The sequence below is a fragment of the Mandrillus leucophaeus genome, unplaced genomic scaffold (genome assembly GCF_000951045.1).
Source record: "Mandrillus leucophaeus isolate KB7577 unplaced genomic scaffold, Mleu.le_1.0 Scaffold507, whole genome shotgun sequence".
In the NCBI taxonomy this organism is placed as follows: domain Eukaryota; kingdom Metazoa; phylum Chordata; class Mammalia; order Primates; family Cercopithecidae; genus Mandrillus; species Mandrillus leucophaeus.
In genome coordinates, this window is record NW_012105442.1 from 766246 (window position 1) to 786904 (window position 20659).

Genomic DNA, 20659 nt, shown 5'->3' on the forward strand with positions numbered 1-20659 from the left:
TTTTTTTTTTTTTTTTTTTTTTCCTTCCCCTAGTAGAAAGTGTTTGCTTGCCCCATGGGCCTGAGAAACAAAAGTCCTGGAATCTTTCTCAAGGTTGCATTTATCTAGAGCACCAGGACTTCAGCTCTCAGCCCCAAGAGGTCTGGCTTTTAGGCCTCTGGATTCTCCTTTGGCTGCCATTATTCCTGCCAGCACTTTGAGTTGCCTGAACATGTCATTCCTCAAGAATGTGAGGGGGAAAAATGTTATTAACCGAGTGTTTTCTTAAATGTAAGTATAGCAGTACCTAAACAGGTGAATGTCTGGGGTAATAAGCAAAAAAAAAGTTAAGATTATTAAATGAGCTTACTAAATTGTGAGTGGCTGGTAACCTTGTGGTCTTTCTAGAAATATTTGCAGTTTTTTAAGGAAGGGTGGTACTTAAACACATCTTTCTTTGGTATAATTTTAAAAATAAACATTTCAGGCATTGGAAAGAGATTGATATATGCACTGGGTAAGTCACCCTTATCTGGAACAGTTTCAACTTCTTAGGCTACTCTTGCTTTTTATAATCTCTTTCCTTCCTCAACTTGTTAACTCAAAGAAATCTAAAGTTTTTTCCTTAATGGGTTGTCATTGGCTATGGAGGTGTGTTCTGTTCAAGTAAGTATAGCCATTTGTAAGTACAGGTCATTTATAAATTATGAACTTGTAGGCACAGGTTTACTCAATGAGAAAAAGAGTCAGAGAACAAAATGTTCTTGTTGCTTCTGCCTGGTCTAGAGTTTCAGGGAAGTAAAGGAACACTGTGGTTAAAGTTCATAGCATCATTTTGACATTTAGTGTCAGACTTTCTCTTTGTAAATCCCTCTTCACGTTACGAGTGCTGGTCTCAGAGCTCAAACTGTTTCAAAACCATAACATTTCTTAGTGAGTGATTGATCTGTATTATGTGTCCAGCCATCAGGGGGATCTTGGGATGTTGCTTGTGTAAACTGTAATCCAATCTGATGCTGTGCGTTTAGTTACAGTCTTTCATAGACCTATTGGCGATACTCAGTCCTCCTGGATTTGGGAATGGGGCTTATCTGATACCTTCAGGGGAAAAAAAAAAATCCATTCATTTTTCTCTCTTCCCCACTTAAATAACTCAACTCATGTGGTAACACTGTGGGATCATTGTCCTTCCAGTTCCTCTGCAGCTCATATTACTACAATATTTCTTAAGTATTTGGTTACCTACACGACAATGTGATTTAAAAAAAAAAAAAAAAAAAGACTTTGTATATGCCTTACAAATTAACCCATCTGCAAAGAGCTAGGAAAAATATATGCCTTCAATCAGCAAAAATTTCCTATCAGCAGTTCTGTGTATGTTACGTAGTATAAATGTAAATATATAAATTTGGAGATAAATGCTGATGTGTTAAAATGTTAAAGCAAGTCTTTCTACAAATTAATATCATTTGCCTCTAAGAAAATGTTTATTAAACCCAGGGTACCTGAGATTGAAGTATCTTGTTGTTTGGGTCTGTATTCTTTGGCTTAATAATGTCTTCAATTACAAGAATGATAAAAGCTGAAACAAAATCCTTTAATTCAATCAGAGTGGAGCTGAATTTTCGGAAGCAAAGAGTGGAAATCTGATACAGGACTGCATAACATAGGAAGTTAAATATACAAGATATTAAGACTTGTAAGAAGCGGATGGGGTTGCCTTGAGGAATTCTTATTTGAAATGGCTGCATTGAACATTTTCATAAATACTACTATTTTATCCTCTCAAATTAAGATGCTTTATGCAAACTACTCTAAATTGTACAGTAGTTCCAAAGAGACCATTTACTGTTTTCTGCTTGTTTTACATCCTGGAACAAGTTCAAAGCTTTTGATTTCACTTGATTTAAAAAAAAAAAAAAAAGTCTGAGCCTTGAAAAATAATACAGGTTTGATGAATATGATTTCAGTATTGCAGTTCTATAAAAATTTTCAGTGTTTACAGTACATTTGACCCAGGGGCCCCACAGTAAATATATCCACAGTGCATTTTAAGTGCAACAGAATGAACATATTTGAAAGGTTAGCCATTCTTTTGCTTTTGCTTTTTTTTCCTGTAGTATGAAAATTAGCATTGTAATTGCTCCCAGAATGGGAGTACTGAAAAAATATCCACCTGACAGAAATAAACATGCAGAAAATAAATTGAGTTAAGATTTCATTAGTTATCTGAAATGTAAATTTATGTTCAAAATGGCTATTACTCGATTTTCATGTATATTAGTTAAATGCTATGCTTATAAGATTTTTTTTTTTGGCTTGAATTATGACTGAAAAAAATTGGATCACAGCTTTAATATCCAGGTGGGCAGTGCCATTTGCTGAGATCTTAGTGCACAGCACAAGATTTTTTCTGTCAAGCACAGATTCTGCCTTGCCACTGAGCCTTTTGAAGCATTCTGAGGTAACAATGGAGATATATTTAAAATTTTTTTTTTAATTTTTCTTCTTGCTTTTTAGGTTGTGGAACTTTTAGCAAGTGCTCTCATGGACTTGGTACAAGGAGTATATCACGAAAATTCTACTTCAAAGGTAAAGGATTTCAGAGTCATAAAATGTTATGTTATAAGCCCTTGTGGTAAAACTAGAATAACGAAAATGTCATTCTTGTTTTGTGTTTAAATTGTACATGGCTTTTTTTTTTTTTTTTTTTTAAGATTAGTGTTTTGGCTACAAATTCATGGCCATACGCTTAGTACATAGCAGACTTAGCCAATTAAAACAACCTCTTATCCTCTGGCTGGATTCACAGTCTGTTCAATCTGCAGCAGCCCAGTAGACACTGGGATGCTTCTGGCTAGCAGGTAGCAGTGTCACAGGCAGGCAGGCTGGAGGAGCAGCTTGTGCTGAGGCAACTGAACCCATGCTTTCCCCAGAGGAAGGGTTCGCTTTCCCCAGAGGAAGGGTCCTTCCATGTCACAGAGGAGTGGACCTTGATCCTAAGAAGATGACTGTTGGGGAGATGGGATGGGGATGTCTTTTATATGTGAGACCCAGAATTTACTGCATTATTAGATTCTTTATGATAAGAAGTGGGATGATTGCACAGTTGGATTATTTTGATTAATTTTATAGGTCTAGAATTAAGATTTTTTTGACTCATTTAGCAGGACAGCTCAAGAAAGGTTAGGTTTTATTTCCTTAAAATGCAGTTATTTCATTTCGGTAGGATATTAGATGTGAAGTAATTGCTTCATTGACCACCACCATCATTTAACATGGTACATACTATTATAAGGGGCTCCTATCTTAGTGTTTCATTATTCTAACTTCTTTAGCTTCTGTATTAGCAAGATTTCACTCACTTCAGATTAGAAAAGGTATGCATGTATGCACATCTTAAGCTTTTTGACATTTGCACTTGAAAAAAGAAAGATAAATTTTACTAGAAGTGAAACATAGGGCATGAGTAACTGGGATAAGAAATTTAAATTTTAAAAGTATAACGCAGGGACTCTGGGTAGTTCAGAGACTGGTTAGTAGAATGTGCAGAATTGCACTTTGGACATCTGCTAACATTTGGTTCAAGTAACCACAGTTCCTAGTAGGCACATCTAGCCACACCTAGGCAGCATATTGGTATGCAGAGACCTCACAGGATGGATGACCACAGTGGACCTTTCAAAGATGTGCAAGTTCACTACTGTGGATGAAGGTTAATATCTGATTGTAAAATGGGTGACTACTGGTCTAGTTCCACTTGTAGAAAGTTACCTTGTATAGATAGTATGATGAAGATGACAATAGCTAAGCAAATAACCCTGTAGTAAGTGATTTGCCTGTGTTTCTTCATTTAATCTTCACAGAAATCCTTAGAGATAGGTACTACTGCTATCCCCATTTTACAGATGTGAACACTGAGGTTGAGAAAAGGTTAAGTAATTTTCCCAAGGTCACACAACTTGTTAGCTCTCAGGGATTTGAAGTCAAGAGCCTAGACTCATTTTTATTTATTTATTTATTTATTTTTATTTATTTTTATTTTTTTTGAGACAGAGTTTCGCTCTTGTTGCCCAAGCTGGAGTGCAATGGCACGATCTCAGCTCACCACAACCTCTACCTCCTGGGTTCAAGCAATTCTCCTGCCTCAGCCTCCTGAGTAGCTGGGATTACAGGCATGTGCCACCACGCCTGGCTAATTTTGTATTTTTAGTAGAGACAGGGTTTCTCCATGTTGGTCAGGCTGGTCTCGACCTGACCTCAGGTGATAGGCGCACCTCGGCCTCCCAAAGTGCTGGGATTACAGGTGTGAGCCACTGTGCCCGGACCAGGATTGGGGGCATGGCAGACCAGAGTGGTCTTGGAAAATGCAACATTTAGGCACAAAAGCGGGAGTGCCTGTCCTCACCTAGGTCTGTAGGAGTGGAGCCCCAGCCAGAGACCTGCCTTTCTCTACCCAGCTACCCAGCACTTCCCCGTATCATCTGTACTTTAGTGAAACCTGATTTGATAGCATCTATCTGCCATACCTGAGATCCCACTATATGATAATTATAGTGACCAGTTCTGGATGTTGAGACACTATTTTCCCTTGGGATATTTCCAGGGTGTTCAACTTAGTTCCATATAAGATATTTATATTTTACAATTAAATATGTTAATTTTTACATGAAAGTGTTATTGTTGGTTTTAAGGTTCTTAATTTATCTGCTCTTACCATTTGTCCACTATAATTAGCTCAGTTCATTAATAATTATGTGACCATGTTTTAAGTACTTTTTATGTCAGGGAGACCTAACAGCAACAACAATTAATACTTAGATAGCCCTTTACAGTTTGCTTATACTTTCTTTGTACACAATCACCTATGAAAAGGGTGACATTTGTTAGTATTCCCATTTACAGAGGAAAAGCCTGAAATTCAGACATTACAAATGGCAGGAAAGCATAGTGTCTGAAAATTGTTAATATATTAACATGTTTCACAGTTCATAATGAACCCAGGTTTTTCTTGACTCATAAGTCCCATGCTTTTTCTCATATTTTTATTGTGTTTCTTCCCGAAAAAGAGAAAAGAAGAAGCAACAAAGTCTTTTTTCACGCCATTCTCCTGCCTCAGCCTCTCGAGTAGCTGGGACTACAGGCGCCCGCCACCATGCCCATGCCCGGCTAATTTTTTGTGTTTTTAGTAGAGACGGGATTTCACTGTCACTGTGTTAGCCAGGATGGTCTCAATCTCCTGACCTTCTGATCCACCTGCCTCGGCCTCCCAAAGTACTGAGATTACAGGCATGAGCCACCGCGCCCAACTGCAAGAAAGTCTTTAAAGGGCTGTTGATTGTACTTGAACCACCACTTAGCAAGCAACAATTGCTGACTTTATTTAAATACAGAGATTCAGAGGAATGCTACCTTTATTAGCTACATTTTATTAAAGAGACTCTATAGCAATGCTTCATTCATCTGTCCTCTTTCCCTGCCACCTCCTCATAGCCCTTTTTTAAGCAGTTACATTTCTGAAAATAGCCAAACCATTTAAAGAGCCATTCTTTTTTCATAATGGAAACAGGATGGCGTGGTGGCTTAAGCCTATAATCCCAGCACTTTAGGAGGCCAAGGTAGGAGGATCCCTTGGGGTCAGGAGTTCAAGACCAGCCTGGGCAACATGGGAAGACCCCATTTTTACAAAAAATAAAATAATTAGCTGGGCATGGTGGCCCATGCCTGCTCAGGATGCTGAGGTGAGGCAGTAGGATTACTGGAACCCAGGAGTTTGAGGTTACAATAAGCTGTGATTGCACCACTGCACTCCAACCTGGGTGACACAGCAAGACCTTGTCTCTTAAAAAATAATAATTTTTTTTAAAAGAATGGAAACAAAAATGCACGGTTGAACTGTACTAGTGGGAGTGCTGCTTGATGCCTCCATTTGTGCCTCAGGTCCAATTTAGGTTAACCACTTTTCCCTTCCTAACCAGAAAAATTCTGGCTTTTTTTCCTGAGTGTGCTTACCATTGCAATAGCTCTCTTCAGAATTTGGTTTTTCTAGCAGCCCAAGAAGTACTTCAGATGCCAGAGAGAGCACTGCCTCCACATGGAGTGCTTTCAAGGTTTTCATGTTCTGGCAGGACTGGGAAGCAGCCACAAGTGGAGGTCATGTGGGAAGAGAGGCTGCCTCTGTGGATCTCTGTTGCACAACCTCCGTAGCCTTGGGCCAATTTAGTACACAAAAGAATTGCTTTGTGATTTAAAAGAAGCTGCAAACCATTTCATCTCTCTAGGGGTAAGAGGATACAATAGCAGTCTGTTTTCTATATGGCAGCTTAATGCAGTGGTGAAGATCCTGGGTAGTAGGAAAATAGCTTTCTGTTAAGTAGCATATATGTGACTAAGGTAGATGCATAACAACAAATGGAAGGGAATTGGAACTGGATACATTAGAAGTCACCTTCTCCAAAAGAAGTTTATAGAGCAGCTGGGCGTGGTCGTTCATGCCTGTAATCCCAGCACTTTGGGAGGCTGAGGCGGTTGGATCGCAATGTCAAGAGATCGGGACCATCCTGGCTAACACGGTGAAACCCTGTCTCTACTAAAAATACAAAAAATTAGCTGGGCGTGGTGGCGGGCGCCTGTAGTCCCAGCTACTCAGAGGCTGAGGCAGAAGAATGGCGTGAACCCGGGAGGCGGAGCTTGCAGTGAGCCTTGCAGTGAGCCAAGATCCCGCCACTGCACTCCAGCCTGGGGACAGAGTGAGACTCTGTCTCAAAAAGAAAAAAAAAGAAGAAGAAGAGGTTTGTAGAGCAATTACCTAATTCTCCTTAAAGCTGTGAAAACTTTATGACTTACATTACTAATACTTTTTTTTTTTTACAGTGTCTCGCTCTGTTGCCCAGGCCAGAGTGCAGTGGTGCGATCTAAGCTTACTGTAACCTCTGCCTACCCGGTTCAAACGATCCCTGTGCCTCAGCCTCGCAAGCAGTTGGGACTGCAGGCGCACACCACCGTGCCTCGCTAATTTTTGCATTTTCAGTAGAGATGAGGTTTTGCCATGTTGGCCAGGCTGGTCTTGAACTCCTGGCCTCAAGCAACACGTCCTCCTAAGCCTCCCAAAGTGCTGTTACTTACTCATACTTAATAATGTACTAAGTTGAATTACAGTTATATAAACATATAAAATAGCTTAGGAAATTCATCCTTTGTTCTAGCCATTGAAATATATTTTCATTTTTGCATTGGCTAGTTTGTGAACCATTTCTTCATTATAATAAAAATTAGCCATTCTGATTTCTGTAGTGTTTATAAGAAAATATATCTCCCCTCTCTGCATTTTAAATGTTAGCTTATTAAAGAAAGAAGCATTTGAAATAGAAAAATTGTTTGTCTTTTTTTTTAATTTTTATTTTTTAAGAGGTAGGGTCTCGGCCAGGTGCAGTGGCTCACGCCTGTAATCTCAGCACTTTGGGAGGTGGAGGCAGGCTGATCACCTGAGGTCAGGAGTTCGAGACCAGCCAGGTCAACATGGCGAAACCCCGTCTCTACTAAAAATATAAAAAAAAGCTGGGTTTGGTGGTGCATGTCGGTAATCCCAGCTACTCGGGAGGCAAAGGCAGGAGGATCGCTTGAACCTGGGAGGTGGAGGTTGCAGTGAGCTGAGATTGAGCCACTGCACTCCAGCCTGGAAAGAGCGAGACTCCCGTCTCAAAAAAAAAAAAAAAAAAAAAAAAAAAGAGGTAGGGTCTCACTCTATCACACAGACAGGAGGGCAGTGGTGTGATCCTAGCTCACTGAAACCTTGAACTCCTGGGCTCAAGCAATCCTTGCCTTCGGAGTAGCTGGCACCAGAGTAGCCTACCACCACACCTGGCTAATTTTTTAAAACTTTTGTAGAGACAGGGTCTCACCATACTGTCCAAGCTGGTCTTGAACTCCTGGCTTCAAGCTACACTCCCTCCTCAACCTCCCAAAGTGCTGGGATTACATATGTGAGCCACCATGCTCAGCTGGAAAATTGCATTTTACATGGTCAAGAGTTCACCAATTAAGCTGTTTTATATATTATACTCATGTTACTTACTGTACTCACTAAATATTTTACGTTTTACAAAATTGACTTTGGATTCACAAACCTATATATCTAAAATCTAATTGTCTTATCATTTTAACTTACCTTCCAATTAGAAAAGTAGGCCAGACACGGTGACTCACGCCTGTAATTCCAGCACTTTGGGAGGCTGAGGCGGGCAGATCACTTGAGATCAGGAGTTCGAGACTAGCCTGGCCAACGTGGTGAAACCCTGTCTCTACTAAAAATACAAAAATTAGCTGGGCGTAGTGGCACACACCTGTAATCCCAGCTACTTGGGAGGCTGAGGCAGGTGAATCGCTTGAACCTGGGAGGCGGAGCTTGCAGTGAGCTGAAATCGCACCACTGCACTCCAGCCTGGGCAACAGAGTGAGACTCTGTCTCAAAACAAAAAAAAAAAAGGTAGAGTACATGTTTATTAAATAATAATTGAAAACAGAAAAAGGTCAAGAGAAAAATAAAAATTATTTTATAAAACCATCCCCCAGAAATGAATCATGATTATGTTTTAGTATTTTTCTTTCTAGATTTTATTCTGTATTGAGTTGTTTTGAGTTGTTACTGCATATAACACTTTGCATATTAATTTACTTCCCAGCATAATCATTTTTGTCATTAAAAGTCTTCAAAAATATAATTTTAATGATTGTTTAATATTTCTTCACATTGTTATACTGTAATTTACTGAACCATTTCACATTTTGGGGGTATTTACTTTGTTTCCAATTTTTCGTTTGTTTTTTGGTTTTTGGTTTTTTTTGAGATGGAGTCTCTCTCTGTCACCCAGGCTGTAGTGCAGTGGTACGATCTCGGCTCACTGCAACCTCTGCCACCTGGGTTCAAGAGATTCTCCTGCCTCAGGCTCCCGAGTAGCTGGGATTACAGGTGTGTACCACCATGCCCGGCTACTTTTTGTATTTTTAGTGGAGACGGGGTTTCACCATGTTGGCCAGGCTGGTCTCAAACCTCTAACCTCAAATGATCCTCCCACCTTAGCCTCCCAAGTGCTGGGATTCAGGCATGAGCCACAGTGCCTGGCCTGTTTCCAATTTTCTTTACTAAATTAAACAATATTGTGATAACATCTTAGTGTATAATAACTTTGCTCAATTTCATACTATTTGCTAAAAAAAAAAAAATTCCTGAAAGTGAGATTCTTGAATCAAGAAGAGTATTTTCAGTACACCTCTGTGCAGAAAAGAATTACTGTCCTGAGAAAAACCTGATTATAAGGTTGATCTTTGGCTAACATTGGAGAAGTTGAATTTTAGGAGTGTTCCTACCATCCTCCAAATGATACCACAGTGCCTTAACTGTTTGCAGACAATATAGTTTATACTGAATACCTGCTTTCCTTCTAGGAGTCTGGAATTTTGCTACATGCTAGGCAGAAAATGCGTACATGACCAGCCCTAATAAAAACCCTCACCACTAAGTCAGTCTCCAGTAAATCTCCATGGCAGACAATATTTCATACATGTTATCACAGCTCATTCTTGGAGGAATTAAGCACACTCGAGTCCACTGAGAGGGAATTCTTGGAAGTTTACACGTGGTTTCTTCCAGACTTCACCCTATGGGGCTTTCTCTTTTTAGTGGTTTTGCTTTGTATCCTTTCACTGTAAAAAAGTCATTACGATGAATTTGACTATATGCTGAATAACATCTGTCATCCTAACAAATCATCAAACCTGGGGGTGGTTTGGAGATCCCGAACACACTCATTTTCTGATTCTTTATTGTTTATTTTCCACCCACTCCTGATCCTTCCTGGGGAATTTAATCAAGGTCCTCTGCAAAGGCAGTGTCTCTGACTAATGTTGGTGTTGAGATGGGGAACAAGACACCTCTTTCCTGTCTCCAGAGGTTCAGCTCTTATTGGCTTGGCCTCAGTCTCAGGAAAGTGAGAGGGTTTTAAAAGAGAATCCAGTTCTCTTGGGAAATAACTGGTTTTAACAAGTGACTCGAGTTGCAAAGATCCAGTCTATTTTTTCAAGCACAGATTATATTAATACTTTCAGTATCAGTCAGTGGATTTTAATGATGAATATTATTATGTTTTTGTGGAGCAAGATAACTTCTGTCCTTCTGTCCATTTCTTTTCTTTTCTTTTTTTTTTTCCTGAGAGATGGAGTCTATCTCTGTAGCCCAGGCTGGAGTGCAGTGGTGCGATCTTGACTCACTGCAACCACCGCCTCCTGGCTTCAAGCGATTCACCTGCCTCAGCTTCCCAAGTAGCTGGGACTACAGGCATGCACCACAACACCTTGTTTTTTGTTTTTTGTTTTTTTTAGAGGTGGGGTTATAGCGTATGTTGGCCAGGCTGGTCTCAAACTCCTGCCCTCAGGTGACCTGCCCGCCTCGACCTCCTGAAGTGCTGGGATTAAGGTGTAAGCTACTGTGCCTGGCCCATTTGTTTTTCTTTATGCTTGTCTTCCTTTCGCTCTCAGGCAGCTTTCAAGTAAAATATAAAAATAAGAGGCCAGGGCCGGGTGCGGTGGCTCATGCCTGTAATCCCAGCACTTTGGGAGGCTGAGGCAAGAGGATCACCTGAGGTCAGGAGTTCGAAACCATCCTGGCCAACATGGTGAAACCTCATCTCTACTAAAAATACAAAATTAGCTGGGTGTGGTGGCGGGTGCCTGTAATCCCAGTTACCTGGAAGGCTGAGGCAGGAGAATCGCTTGTACCTGGGAGACGTAGGTTGCAGTGAGCCAAGATCACGCCATTGTACTCCAGTCTGGGCAACAAAAGCAAAACTCTGTCTCATAAATAAATAAAAGAGGCCAGGAGTGGTGACTGATATCTGTAATCCTAGCAATTTGGGAGACCAAGGAAGGGCAATCACTTGAGCCAAGGAGTTTGAGACCAGCTTACGCAACATGGCAAGAACCCATCTCTACAAAAATTAAAACATTAACCAGACATAGTGGTATGCCTGTAGTCCCAACTACTTGGGAGGCTGAGACAGAAGGATTGCTTAAGCCCAGGAGGTTGAGGCTGCAGTGAGCCATGTATATGCCACTACACTTCAGCCTGGGTAACAGAACAAGACCCTGTCTCAAAAACTCAAAAAAAAAAAAAGATAATTCAGTCCACTAGGAAGTTAAGGATTGTCTTCTACCTGCAAAGCCCTGTGCTGCCATCTAAAATACAGTAAAAAGAGCCAAATGAGTTTTTCCCATTAAGAAAAATAGCAGGAGGATAATGTGTACAAGAAGCCACATCTGGATGGGGAATCAGAAAAGACATTTTTAAAAATGTTATATTTGAGATGGACATTAAAGATTGAGAAGATGTCTATAGATGGAGATATATATGGCATTCCAGGTAGAGGAAATAACATGATGAATGGAAAGAAAGCATATTTGAGACCAGGGCTTCCTTCACATAGGAGTAAAGGAATACTGAAAAGTAATATTGCAAAAGTAGGTGTTTATAACACATGGTAGAAGATCTGTAATGCCAGAATGTATTATTTTCCTTTTTTCCTTCTTCCTAAAAGATTTCTTTTAACCTTGCTTGTAAGACAGGTCTGATAGTAATGAACCTTTTTTTTTTTTTTTTTTTTTTTTTTTTTGAGACAGAGTCTCTCCCTGTTGCCCAGGCTGGAGTGCAATGGCACAGTCTCGGCTCGCTGCAACCTCCTTCTCCTGGGTTCAAACAATTCTCCTGCCTCAGCCTCCCAAGTAGCTGGGATTTCAGGTGTGAGCCACTGCGTCCAGCCACTAATGAACTCTTTTAGCTTTTGTGTGTCTGAAATATATGTTCACTGGATATAGATTTCTAGGTTGACAATTTAGTTTTCCTTCAGTATTTTTAAAGATGTTGCTCCATTGTCTTCTTGCTTTTATTATTTTCAACAGGAAAGCCACTGCCGTCTTTATCTTTGTTCCTGTAGTCATAAATAGATCATCATGACTTTCATGTTCTTTTTTTCATATTTCTTTTGCTTGGGATTCATTGGGCTTCTTGGTTCTGTGAGTTTGTAGTTTTCATAAAACTTGGGGAAAAAGTTATTATTTCTTCAATTTTTTTTCTGGCTTTCCTTTTCTCCCCTTTTATAGGGACCTCAGTTACATAGTAGGCTGCTTTAACTTGTCCCAAGTCACTGTTTCTTCTTCTTTTTTAGTATTTGTGTTCCATTTTGGATAATTTCAGTTGGTGTGCATTCAGGCAGACCAGTTTACATGTTCTGTGTTTCTACTTAATATGCTCAGTGTTTCTTCTAGCTCCTTGGCCATATGGAATATAGTTATGAAAACTGTTTTAATATCCCTGTCTACTAATTATATCATCTGTGTCATTTCCTGGGTTGGTTTCAGCTGAATGGTTTTTTTTCCTCATTATGGGTTGTATTTCCCTATTTTTTTGCAACTTGGTTATTTTTGGGTGGGTGCCAGACATTGTGAAATTTATTTTGTTGGATACTAGATAGTTTTGTATCACTATAAATATTCTTGAACTTTCTTCTTGAATGTAGTTAAGTTACTGACAACAGTTTGATTCTTTCAGGTGTTACTTTTAAGCTTTATTAGGCAGGACTGGAATAGCATTTAGTCTAAGGCTAATTTTTTTCACTATTAAAGCAAGACCTTTCTGAGCTGATGCCCTGTGAATTTTGAGTTTTTTTACTCTGACTTGTGGAATAGGAATTATTCCCAGCCCTGTGTGATCTCTGGGGATTGTTTCTGCTGTTCCTTCTGGGTGATTCTTTCTCCAGACTTTAGTAGTTTCTTTGTACCGATGCATTGGTAATACTTGGCTGAAGACTTTAGGGAGGATCTGTGTTTACCTTCAGAGCTCTCTCTGCAGCTCTCTCTTCTTGTGTACTCTGCCCTATGAACCCTAGCCCCTAATTAACCCCTTCGGCTTCTCTAGACATCCAGGTTCACCTTTTCAACTCAAAGGTACTGTTAGTTTCCTCTGCATCCTGGCATTCTCTCCAGGCAGAAGCTGGAACAATTATGAAACTCATCTCATTTATTTGCCATTTCTCAGGTGTCACTGTCTTTTGTTGCCTGATTTCAAATGGCTTATAACTTTTGTTTCATATATTTTCTTCAGTTTTTAGCTCTTTCAAGCAAGAAAGAAAACCTCATCCCTTTTGCTCCATCTTGGCTGGAAGTGTTAATTTTCAGGACTTTAAAAAATTTATATTATAATGACTTTTATAAAAATAAGGCGAGGCACAGTGGCTCACGCCTGTAATCCCAGCACCTTGGGAGGCCGAGGCGGGTGGATCACGAGGTCAGGAGATCGAGACCATCCTGGCTAACATGGTGAAACCCCGTCTGTACTAAAAATACAAAAAAAAATTAGCTGGGCATGGTGGCGAGTGCCAGTAGTCCCAGCTACTTGGGAGGCTGAGGCAGGAGAATGGTGTGAACCTGGGAGGCGGAGCTTGCAGTGAGCTGAGATCGCACCACTGCACTCCAGCCTGGGTGATAGAGCGAGAGTCCGTCTCAAAAAAATAAAATAAATAACAAATATAGCATTTCCCTCCTATAAATTTTATGGTGCTATTGCATTGCTGGTACCCTAAGTGCATGTTTAGTGTGTCTGTTGGGTACACTGGCCATGGGAATAAGAAATCAAAAATGACACCAATGTTTTGCATCTAATTGACCAGAAAACTTTATTATATAGTTGCCAGCCAAAGATTGGTTTTAGAGAGAAGCAGTTAAGTTTAGTTGAGGTCAAATTAATGTTGAGGTGCTGGCAGAATCTCCAGATGAAAGAGTAAAGAGCTCCAGAAAGGTGATTTGGGAATTCATCTTTGTAGACTGATAGGCAAATATTTTTAGGTAAACAAAAAAAAAAATCTAGTAAGATAAAAACAGAGCCGGGCCTGGTGGCTTATGCCTGTAATCCCAGGACTTTGGGAGGCAGAGGCGGGTGGATCACCTAAGGTCAGGAGTTAGAGACCAGTCTGGCCAACACGGTGAAACACCGTCTCTACTAAAAATACAAAATTAGCTGGGCATGGTAGCACACGCCTATAGTCCCAGCTACCCGAGAGGCTGAGGCAGGAGAATCGCTGGAACCCAGGAGGCAGAGGTTGCAGTGAGCTGAGATGGTGCCATTGCACTCCAGCCTGGGCAACAAAGTGAGACTCCATCTCAAAAAGAAAAAAAAAGTTAAAAAAAAAATAAAAAATAGAATGGAGAATTGAAGAATATGGAAAGGAAGTTGGAGTGATTATCTACCAGGCTTTACTATAATTGGACTTTGAATTTGACACTATTTCTTCCCAAGTAACACCAAAAGAAAAAATATATTATGTTCTGAGTTTTTCATTGTTTAATTACTAATGCTACAGATACTTATTTTTATTTTTATGTTTTTTAGAGACAGAATCTCTCTATGTTGTCCAGGCTGGTCTTGAACTCCTAGCCTCAAGCAATCCTCTTATTTCAACCTCCCAAGTAGCTGGGACTACAGGCGTGTGCCACCACGCTAGGCTCTGGAAATTCTAGATTAATTGTTTCTCATTGGAGTCTTTATTTATTTTTTCTTACATTTATGTTTATTAATTTAGAGACAGGGTCTCACTCTGTCACCCAGGCCAGAGTGCAGTGATGCAATCACAGCTCACTGCAGCCTCAAACTCCTGGGCTGTAGGGATCCTCCCACCTCAGTCTCCCAAGAAGCCAGGACTACAATTGTACACCACCACACCTGCCTAATTTTTTAATTTTTTTGTAAAGGCAGGGTCTCCCTTTGTTGCTCAGGCTGGTCTGGAACTCCTGGCCTCAAGTGATCCTCCCACCTCAGCCTCCCAAAGCACTGAGATTATAGGTGTGAGCCACCACTCCTGGCCTCTCACTGGATTCTAATTAAATTGTTTGTTATCATGAATCCTATAGTACCCATAGAGCTATATTAGGCAGTTTTGGTAAAGTGTATATTAGTGATCTTGTATTGAATTTCTGCTGTGTGAAGAGTAGCATATTGAGTACTACTGGAACATTCTAAACAAAGCAAATAAAGAACAGAGACCAGCCCTCAAGGATCTGATGGTGCTTACAGGTCAGAGGAAATACATGCACATTAAGCCACAGGAGATCAATTTTCCCATAAGACCACATGTAAAATTGTAAGGAAGAGACTATATATGTAGGAGAAAGTGCAGCATTAAGAATTCAAAATGTTTCAAAGGGAGCTTCTTGGAAGATGTAATTTTAAAGCTGAGTCCTTATAAGATACAGTAGAAATGAATCAATAGAAACTATTGGACCAAGCACAGTGGCTCACACCTGTAATCCCAGCACTTTAGGAGGCCAAGGCAGGAAGATTGCTTGAGCCCAGGAGTTTGAGACCAGTCTGGGCAACATGTTGAGACTCTGTCTGTACAAAAAAAAATTTTTAATTAGCTAGATATGGTGGTACATGCCTGTGGCTCCTTGGGAGGCTGAGCCCAGGGGGTCGACGCTGCAGTGAATAGAGACCGCGCCACTGCACTGCAGCCTGGGTGACAGAGCAAGACCCAGTCTCAACAAAAAAGAAGAAGAAAGAAAGAAACTATTGAAGTTTGTTGGGATCAAGAAATTGTCATTCAGCATTAGCTGGGAAGTCAGATTTGTTTATTTATTCATTTAATGTGTCTTTTGAGCATCTACTGTGTGGCAGGCACTGGAAATACAAGTGCTCAGTGAATAAGACATCTTTGCCCCCATGGAGCTCACATCTCAGAGGAGAGGCCAACTGTAAATAAGAAATCACCTGAAGAGATGAACAAGAGAAATAACTGGAAGCAGTAACTGTATAGGAGATAACTCAACAAGGAGAAATGATAGTGAAGGATTGAAGGACTTACTTTAGATTTGATGTTCATGGAAGGCCTGTTTTAGGAAATAACATTTAAGTTGAGATCTGAATGACAAAAAGCAGCCAACTATGTTGGTGGAAAAAAACATTCCAGGAAGAGGAAGCAACTCCTACAAAGGTCTGAGGAAGGAATTGCCTTAATCTGTCCAAGGAATAGAAAGAAGGCCCACCCAGGTGGAGCATGGTGGATGAATAGAAGAGTTTCTGGGGAGGCGGAGGTGGGAGAATCACTTGAGCCAGGAGTTCAAGGCTACAATAGTTCAATTTCAGAGGGGCAGACAGGTGTTATTAAAATGTATGTAATATAAACATAAAGGTGCTTTGGACACAGGTTCAGCTACATCTAACTAAGGAAAGAAACCTATCATTCTGTTTTAGCTATTACTCTGTTGTAGTTATTACTCTAGGACTGCTCATTCAACAAATGTCGAGTACCTATTATGTGCTAGCAGCTGTGCTAGACAAATCAGGTACGTGGGTCTTGAGGGCTGAGGTAGAGACAAAGGTACAATAGGAGCTAGAACTGGGGCTTTACTAGGGAAGGGTGATAATTTTTTTTTTTTTTTTTGAGACAGAGTTTCGCTCTTGTTGCCCAGGCTGCAGTGCAATGGCACAATCTCGGCACACTGCAACCTCCGCCTCCCGGGTTCAAGCAATTCTCATGCCTCAGCCTCCTGAATAGCTGCGATTACAGGAACTCACCACCACGCCCAGCTAATTTTTGTGTTTATAGTAGAGATGGGGTTTGACCATGTTGGTCAGGCTGGTCTCTAACTCCTGACCTCAGTGGATCCACCCGCCTCAGCCTCCCAAAGTGCCAGGATTACAGGCGTGAGCCACTGCGACTAGCCAGGTGATAATTTTTAAAGGGAGAAATAAGTCAGTGGATAGATCTTGAACATTTTTATTGAGGAATTTGGATTTAAAATAGTAAGCAGTAGCAAATAACCATAGGGTCTTATACAGTAAGATCTTTGATAAAGATTATTGTAGAAACTGTGAATAGGATAAATTGGAAGCCAAAGAAATTAGAAGCAGAGAGACCAGCTGGAGGAGCGTTGAAATAAAAACAGGTGTGAAGCAACAGACAAGATTCTTGGCAGTGGAAACAAGTATAGGGCCAGGGCCCAGGAGTTCAGCAGGTATCCTACCTTTCAATTTATTAAGTGATTTACAATTGATGTCTCCTGTTTTATTACTCTCTTACTGTGTATTTTGTGGAACTGAGTCAACATCTAGCGTTTTTTAAACTGTTCTTTGCATATCACAGTCTTTTATTTTGATGCTAAGCCCCTCCAAAACAGCATTTTCACATGAAACTTACTGCATTGCACAAAAATATGGTTTAAAAAGTAATTGATAATAATTAGGAGTATAGGGTATTTGTACAGGTTCATTTCTGTCTCTTTGCAGAAAATAGCATTTCTAGTCTGTCATGAGAGGCCCCAAGCTGAAATAGCCCAGTTTAGCCATTCCTGAATTCTTTAAAAAATTCTTTTTACTTTAAATAGAGATGGGGTCCTACCATCTTGCCCAGGCTGGTGTCAAACTCCTGGGTTCAAGGGATCTTCGTGCCTCGGCCTCCCAACGTGCTAGGATTACAGGCATGAGCCACTGTGCCCTACCTCCTGAATTCTTAACCTACAGAAATTGTGAGAAGATAAATGTTTACTCTTACTTTAAACCGCTAAATTTGGGGAGATTTTTTTCGCAGCAGTAGATAACTTATGTACACATTCATGCCCTTTGCCATGTCACTGTAATGTCCTCCCACTATGGGCAGGGGGTACTTACCTGTCCTTTAACTCTGGGCCCAATTGCTTTGACAAGTAAGAGGCTCTCTCAGGCCTGTGTCGTCACCATGAGAGAAACGTGCCCTGGCTAGTCTGCTGGTCCAGGAAGAGTGAGACACACTTGGAGCAGAGCCTCTGCAGCCAACGTGGAGATGTGCAGTGAGAGGCAGAGCTACCAGTCTAGATTAGCTGAATCCCAGCTGATCCAAAGACACTGAGCAATAACAAATGACTGTTGTTTGAAGCCCTGAGTTTGGGGGCACCTTTACCAATAGTAAACTGGAGTCAGATGGATTAAGAGATTTGTGGGGAACTGGTGGTCTAGGCCAAGTGTGAGATTAGGGAGCTGGTTTGAAGAGTTTAACTGGAGGCTTCTAGCCTGAGGACCTAAGCCCTACCCTCCAGGGCTAGGAACCATTTAGTAACTGGAATGTCAATCCTTCCCAGGCTGGGGAGGGCAAAGGTTTGGTACTTGGAGTTTCAGGAAAGCCATGTCAAGGGCTGTTCATGAAGCACCTACAGGGGCTTTTTTTCTCCCCCCCTTCAGTTTTGTAGTTTGTGGTGATTTAATTTGCAGGATCACCACAAAGTCATTGCAAAATCTTTACTCCTTCTTTTTGCCAGCACCAACTTCGACCTTTGCAGTCTGCCTGACTGACTTCATTCTGTTCTTGCTCAGCTTTTTTGTTTCTTGAGGTCTTTTTCTTCTCACACAGGCTATATCTTTCAAGTCCATATCTGGGTTCACATTTCTTTGCATAATCCAGCGAGTCGTAAATCATGCCAGAGCCAGTTTTCTTGCCGCCACCAATGTGAGCTCTGAATCCTAATACAAATATAACATCCAGTGAGATTTTATACATTTTGGTGAATTTTTCCCAAATTTCTGCCTCAGGTACTGTTGCCCTCCAAGGATAAAGCACATCAATGACCATTTGTATTTCCACTGAAGTAGTCAGTTGGTCATGAACTTCCTGGTCCAGATAGTTACCATATAGTTCCTGATGATAGTCGATCCTCCAGCAGCCAGAGAGGAGTACAGTGTTCATATGTAGACATTATTGTACATGTATGCATACAGAAGCATGGAATAATAGCAATGGAAGATCATGGCTTTGAGACTATTGCCATAAAAATGGATGAAGGTGGGCAGGGGAGGTCAACTAGAGAGAGGGAATCAGTGAGTTTGAGTTCAAAGAAGCTAATAGACCCTACCAAAGTAGAAGGGGGTTTATATTGAAAGTTTTATTTTGTAGATTAGAAACAGGAAAAGTGAGGCCGGGCGCAGTCGCTCATACCTGTAATCCCAGCACTTTGGGAGGCCAAGGCAGGTGGATCACCTGAGGTCAGGAGTTTGAGACCAGCCTGGCCTACATGGTGAAGCCCCGTCTCTACTCAAAATACAAAAATTAGCCAGGCATGGTGATGCGCGCCTGTAATCCCAGCTACTCTGGAGGCTGAGGCGGGAGAATTGCTTGAACCTCGGAGGTGAGGTTGCAGTGAGCTGAGGTCACACCATTTCACTCCAGCCTAGGTGACAGAGGAAGACAACATCTCAAAAAAAAAAAAAAAAAAAATAGGAAAAGTGTTTTTTTTTTCCCTTGGAGTTAAAAATGTCTCAAGCATATATACATGTAAAAGCTGTTTTTTAAAAAAGTGTATATTCTGAGAGGTTTAAAAGTAAAACAATGAGTGCTGTATAAAAGCATTAAGATACTCTGAGGTATATTTCATTGGTCAATTTACTCACAACCTGTCCCTCACATTGTACCCAAGGCATGTATTAATGAGCTAATAAAACATGTCATGTCATGTTTTATTGTTTGCTGGGCATCTGTTCCAGCTTCTATCACTCACAAATAAAGACTTTGAAGATGCTAGTGTTGATAATAAACACCTTTAATTTTATTGGCATCCTTTTTTATAAAGTAACCACAGTCATAAATCGTTTGATGCAAATAAAAATATTGAATTTATTCAGATTTAAAGACTATTGAGAGGAGTTTGTTTGTTTTATTTACTTATGTATTTATTTTGAGACAGAGTCTCCCTGTGTTGCCCAGGCTGGAGTGCAGTGGTACGATCTCCACTCACTGCAACCTCTGCCTCCCAGTCTCAAGCAATTCTCATGCCTCAGCCTCCCGAATAGCCAAGGTTACAGGCATGCACTACCACACCCGGTAATTTTTGTATTTTCAGTAGAAACAAGGTTTCACCATGTTGGCCAGGCTGGTCTTGAACTCCTGACCTCAAGTGATCCACCCACCTCAGCCTCCCACAGTGCTGGGATTACAGGCATGAGCCACCATGCCCTGCCATGAGAGTAGTTTAAAATGGTTGTGTTGGTTATGAAATGTATCAAACATATAATGTATATGGTAGATATTTACAGTGTGAAGGATAAAAATAAAACAAGGCACCCACAGCCACATTTAAGAAATAGTACTGGTGGCCGGGCACGGTGGCTCACGCCTGTAATCCCAGCACTTTGGGAGGCCAAGGCGGGCAGATCTCAAGGTCAGGAGTTCAAGACCAGCCTGGCCAGCATGGTAAAAGCCTGTCTCTATTAAAAATACAAAAAAGGCCAGGCACAGGGGCTCACACCTGTAATCCCAGCACTTTGGGAGGCCGAGGCGGGTGGATCACGAGATCAGGAGATCGAGACCATCCTGACTAACACAGTGAAACCCTGTCTCTACTAAAAATACAAAAAACTTAGCCAGGCATGGTGGTGGGCGCCTGTAGTCCCAGCTACTCGGGAGGCTGAGGCAGGAGAATGGTGTGAACCCAGGAGGCGGAGCTTGCAGTGAGTCGAGATCGCGCCACTGCACTCCAGCCTGGGCAACAGAGCAAGACTCTGTCTAAAAAAATAATAATAAAAATAAAAATACAAAAATTAGCCAGGTGTGGTGGTGCACACCTATAATCCCAGTTACTCAGCAGGCTGAGGCAGGAGAATCACTTGAACCTGGGA

At 41.0% G+C, this 20659-nt stretch overlaps 1 protein-coding gene across 1 annotated transcript in view; it reads left to right on the forward strand.

Annotated features, from left to right (window-relative positions):
- Nucleotides 1-20659, forward strand: part of PDSS2 (prenyl (decaprenyl) diphosphate synthase, subunit 2) — a 315612-nt gene that overhangs the window by 224818 nt on the left and 70135 nt on the right. The window contains exon 4 of the mRNA XM_011996258.1: nt 2500-2571. Within this exon, the coding sequence (XP_011851648.1) occupies nt 2500-2571 (72 nt within the window). The remainder of the gene's footprint in view (nt 1-2499; nt 2572-20659) is intronic.